General features: G+C 41.0%; 1 protein-coding gene across 1 annotated transcript in view; it reads right to left on the reverse strand.

The window, feature by feature from the left end:
* Positions 1–1520: 1520 nt before the first annotated feature.
* Positions 1521–4670, reverse strand: part of LOC136479742 (disease resistance protein PIK6-NP-like) — a 4765-nt gene continuing 1615 nt past the window's right edge. The window contains exon 3 of the mRNA XM_066477509.1: positions 1521–1556. Within this exon, the coding sequence (XP_066333606.1) occupies positions 1521–1556 (36 nt within the window). The remainder of the gene's footprint in view (positions 1557–4670) is intronic.

The raw sequence follows: 4670 nt of genomic DNA on the forward strand, positions 1-4670 counted from the left end.
CTAGCATCTCCATGTATTTTGATTTTTTTTACGTGCCTTATAGATATTATTGATTCCCATATCATCACATGTTTGGTCGGCTTAACACTATGTTGTATATGAGAATGGAAGAAAATCATATTGGTGATACATTGGCTGCAGTGTGCTGACTGGTGATTCTAAGTTTAGGGAAAGGTTCAGCTCTTCTTCTAATTTATTATTGAAATACAATGCTGACTTTTTTGTTTGAAAATCTATCGAAACGGTACAAAACAATTGGATAATGTTGAATTCATGTACCCTAGGCTACAAATTTTTCAGATGATGCTTGTAATCTAAGTTGTAGTAGTTTATATTAACAAATAAAGAAATTTCGATATTGGATTCTCATTCGATGTTTTTGTATTAGAAAAAAATGCTCTAGTGTTGCAAGTTTGCAACTGCAGCTACCAGCCTACCGGAGATGGCAACGTCGAGAGGCTGGGGGCTGCTGGACTGGGGACTTGCGCGCGGTTGCGCCGCTATCAGGTCTCTTCACCGCTTGCAGGCTCTGCACCTGTAGTTGCCCTTTGCCCCACAGCAAAAAAATTTCAGGTGTCGAGACGGAGGAGCTCTAGCATTGGAGGATTTGGAGAAGAAACCCTCTCTCAAAGGGGCTGTCGAAACCGGAGGAGACGACGGAGAGGGGCGTCGGCGCGTCGCTTGGTAGCGGCGACATTACGCGCACGGAGGAAGAGGAAGTCGCAGGGACGATGGGGTGAGCCACTGACATGATGCGGGCACAGAGTTGAGACTTGATTTTTCCTAGTCCGCCGCCGCCGGGCTGGGAGCAGGGGACTGGCACGACAGGCGGCCAAGCGTGCCGCATCGCTCCGACGCTGAACCCCCATGGTTTGGAACTCAGGTGATTGCCCACTCTCCGGTGTGATTCCTTTTGCGTTGGTTCCAATCAAACACTACTGAACCGTAAACCATCTCCCAAATGAACAGAACAAATCTCTAAGCCATCGTTGGCGGCTTTGCCCCAGCAAAGCACAATGTTTTCCAATTTCGTAACTCATGATTATGTTGCAGTGATTAGTAATCCGTAGAAGGTGTCAAGCTTTTCTAATGTCATCTGTTCATCACGAACCTCTTGAGCAAATCATCAATGGATCCATTTCATTTATTATACAGATTCTAAAGGGAAAACAAAGTTCAGACCTGCAGCAATGCGCAGGAAAGACTCCTGATCTAGAAGGACATGATTACACCACCTGCGTGTACATACCATTTGACCTGAGTACTAAATTCAGATACAATCTCATGGGAAAAGGATTGTAGCCATGACTCAAAAGTGGAGCCATTTAGACAGTAGGAGTAAAATAAAATTATTAGATGAGATAGTTCAGAGGTTCAGTAATGGAGGAGATTTAATGACTTGCATCAGGAGCACAGTTCAGCTCGTGTCCACATAAATAGCTTTTCCTTTTTATTCCACCCATCATGAAATGGAACATTCTTCACTGTTGTCTGACAAACTGAAGTAGCAACTCTACCCACTAACAAGAATCCTCAACTGAATGGTTCACCTTATGCTGCAAAACAGAAATGGACATCATAAAACAATAGCGGCTTATCTTTGGGTAAAAGTATGACGAGCAATTTGTAGTAATTTTTATTTTCTCATGTATTTATTAGGTTGCAGTTATTTTGCTGTAGTACTAAGAAATCCAGGTAGCTACAAAGATAAAAATTACCAATTCTAGAATAATTTTTTTATAAGATTAAAACAAGAATCCCCGCTTATACGTTATTTCTGATAGGGGGCAGGGTTACAACTTGCACATGAAGTGGGATAGTCCTAATCATCATTTGGAAACCAGTAGCCCAAGCCCATACCCCTAAATCCAAACAAGTAATGGGTGTTTTGGAAAAAAAACAGTGGCAATTACATTGAATACAAAAGCACAGTGATTTACAACTTAATAGTTTGGTTAACATTATTTGGTGACATCAGGTGCCAAAGGTAGCTTACATCACTACTGAATAACCATAGCAATTTCTATGAACATTGTAGTTTTCCTTTTTATGCAAATGATCATGGTTTTCGATAGGAAACACGAGACCAATCAAGAAGTGCTCAGGAAACAAGGACTGTGCTGTCAGTACTCAGTACAGAGCGGACTCTTCTTCTTCGTTAGAGTCCACATGAAGTCTGACCAATTGTTTGTTTGGGACTATCAATGACAGGGTGCAGATTAACTATATCAATGACAGGCTAACAACTAGTTGAACATTTGGCTAAAAAATTAGCCCACCTATTAGCCCTCTTGTTTGGATGCACTAGAGCCAATTTTGGCTAATTTTTAGCTAGCTAGCAATTAGCCCTTGACATGCCCTAAGTTATTTCCTCTTCCCAAAATAAATCAACTTCTAGAGTTGTCCTAAGTCAAACTATATTAAGTTTGACCAACCTTATAACGAAGACTATCAACAGGACAACATATATGACACCAAATAAGTATAGTATGAAAATATGTTTCATGGTGCATCTAAATGATACTAATTTGGTGTTGTAAATATTTGTTCTCATTTCTACAAAGTCAGTTAAACTTAAAATAGCTTAACATAAGACAACTCTAGAAGTTGATTTAATTTGGGACTAAGGGAGTATGGAGAAGATACTCACACTGACAGAAGCACATTTGCTATATAGACAATAATCTCTTGTTTATTTGGTAGAGCCTGTTGGAAATGACCTCCTCTCTTTCTTCAGTGTTTATCACAAACACACACATGGAAATCACTCCATATGTCTTCAGTGTTTATCAAAAACACACACTAGGAAATCACTCCCTTCTCTCTTCTTTTGGTTGATGCGGCTCTCAGCGCTAACCATTTTCTCATATATATAGCTGATATACACCTGTCCATGATATCCTCCTAATTACTGCAGGCATAACTCCTATAATTTCCTATTATTCTCCTTAACTACTAGCTGAAAATCTGCTAGTACTAAAGACTGCACCTAGACATCATGAACCTGGACACATGCATGGACAAAGACTCGACCATGGGGAGAGACGACCCCCTGATTTTGCCCTTAAGTAGTTTGTGCCAGCCTTCAAACCTGGACTGGTGACAGGGGTTTCATTGACCCCCGGACTTCAAAGGTCTAACCAGTGTAACTCAGGAGAAGTCGGCAGACACATGCATGGACACACAGGATTATAGCTAACAGAACCAATACCATCGTATTTAAAGGGAAATTATGTCACCTCCCTCTATAAGTCTATATCCTGTTATATCTAGTCCCAAGTCCCAACCCACCCACACAGGCCCTAACTGCAGATTAAAAACTGAATTTGGAACTCTATATAGCACTGGAAGTGGAATATCTTAACCATTCGGATGCAACACAAATTTTATTGTCAAATTTGGGCTTCAGTTGTATGGTCCTTGAAAATAGGGATCAGTCTCGCCCCCAAAACATGCAGTTACCTTTAAGTCGTAATAATCATTTTGGAGTCATGTTTTATGTGTTTTTGTCTAGGTAATTAGGTGGTGCCGGTACTCCTAAATAGGGATGAAAACGGTCGGAATACATCCTGTACCGTCCCGCGTCGTTTTCTACATTTAATCCGCTCGAATTCGTATTTTTGGACAAATTCGAAATCGGTACGAAATACGATATGCCAAATTCGAAAACGGTTTAGGTGTTTTTCTGACCGTTTTCTACTTTTCCGCTTTTTATTCGGGATATCCCGTTTTCGAAATACGGAATATCCCGTTTTTGGCCCAATAGGAATTCCAATCTAGACAGCCCACAATCAAGGCAGGCGAGGCAAGGAGCGCTATGCAGTGGCTTCGAGTATGCGCCTGGTTGTAATTATATAGACCATAGGCTCCCTCACTCCCATCTGTCTAAGCGAGGTGGGACTAAATTGAGAAGGGCGCCTGGCGCCTGGCGGCTGGCACTTGCAGCTTGCAGCGTGCGAGTTGGCTGCTGCCAGCCTGCCATGCTGAGCGGCCATCGGGGCAAGTGAGCTGTTTTGCCAAGCGTAGGGAGAGGAGGGAGGATAAATTAGCCCAAGATGGATTTTGTATTTGTGACAACTTTTGTAATTCCAAGAAAATCAAGGAGGGGGATTTGAAGTGATTTGATTTGAATTCTAGGAAGGGGTTTGGGTTGGAGATTCAAGGTAAATATTTTTGGTGCCACAAATAAATTCCATAAAGCACATCACACACGAAATGCATATGGTGATTTTAATGGAAGGTTTTTGGAAAAAATTTTCAAATCAGTTTTGCAGAAAATAAGCTAACCAAGTTTAAATTTGTTGTAAAATTTTAAAAACTTCATTTTTTTTTAATTGAATTTTAGCATGAGGAAAACACAGGGGGTTACAACTTGTCCTATGGGTCGGTATTCCGTATTGATTTTACGTATACCGACCGTGTTCGACATAATTCCACTTGATTTGGTTCGTTTTCAAAATTCTCGATATTCCGTAAGTTTGCGTTCATTTTCGTGTCTGGCTTTACTGCTTTCACTTTCGTTTTCGTATCCAAATGTAGAAGTAGAAAACAGTTGAGGGTTTTCCGACCGTTTCTGACCGTTTTCATCCCTACTCCTAAAGATAGCATATATAGAATGGGGCTTTTGTGTCCATGCCCCTATTTTTCGAAGGTTATGGTGAATTTGCCCT

The sequence above is a fragment of the Miscanthus floridulus genome, chromosome 9 (assembly GCF_019320115.1).
Source record: "Miscanthus floridulus cultivar M001 chromosome 9, ASM1932011v1, whole genome shotgun sequence".
In the NCBI taxonomy this organism is placed as follows: domain Eukaryota; kingdom Viridiplantae; phylum Streptophyta; class Magnoliopsida; order Poales; family Poaceae; genus Miscanthus; species Miscanthus floridulus.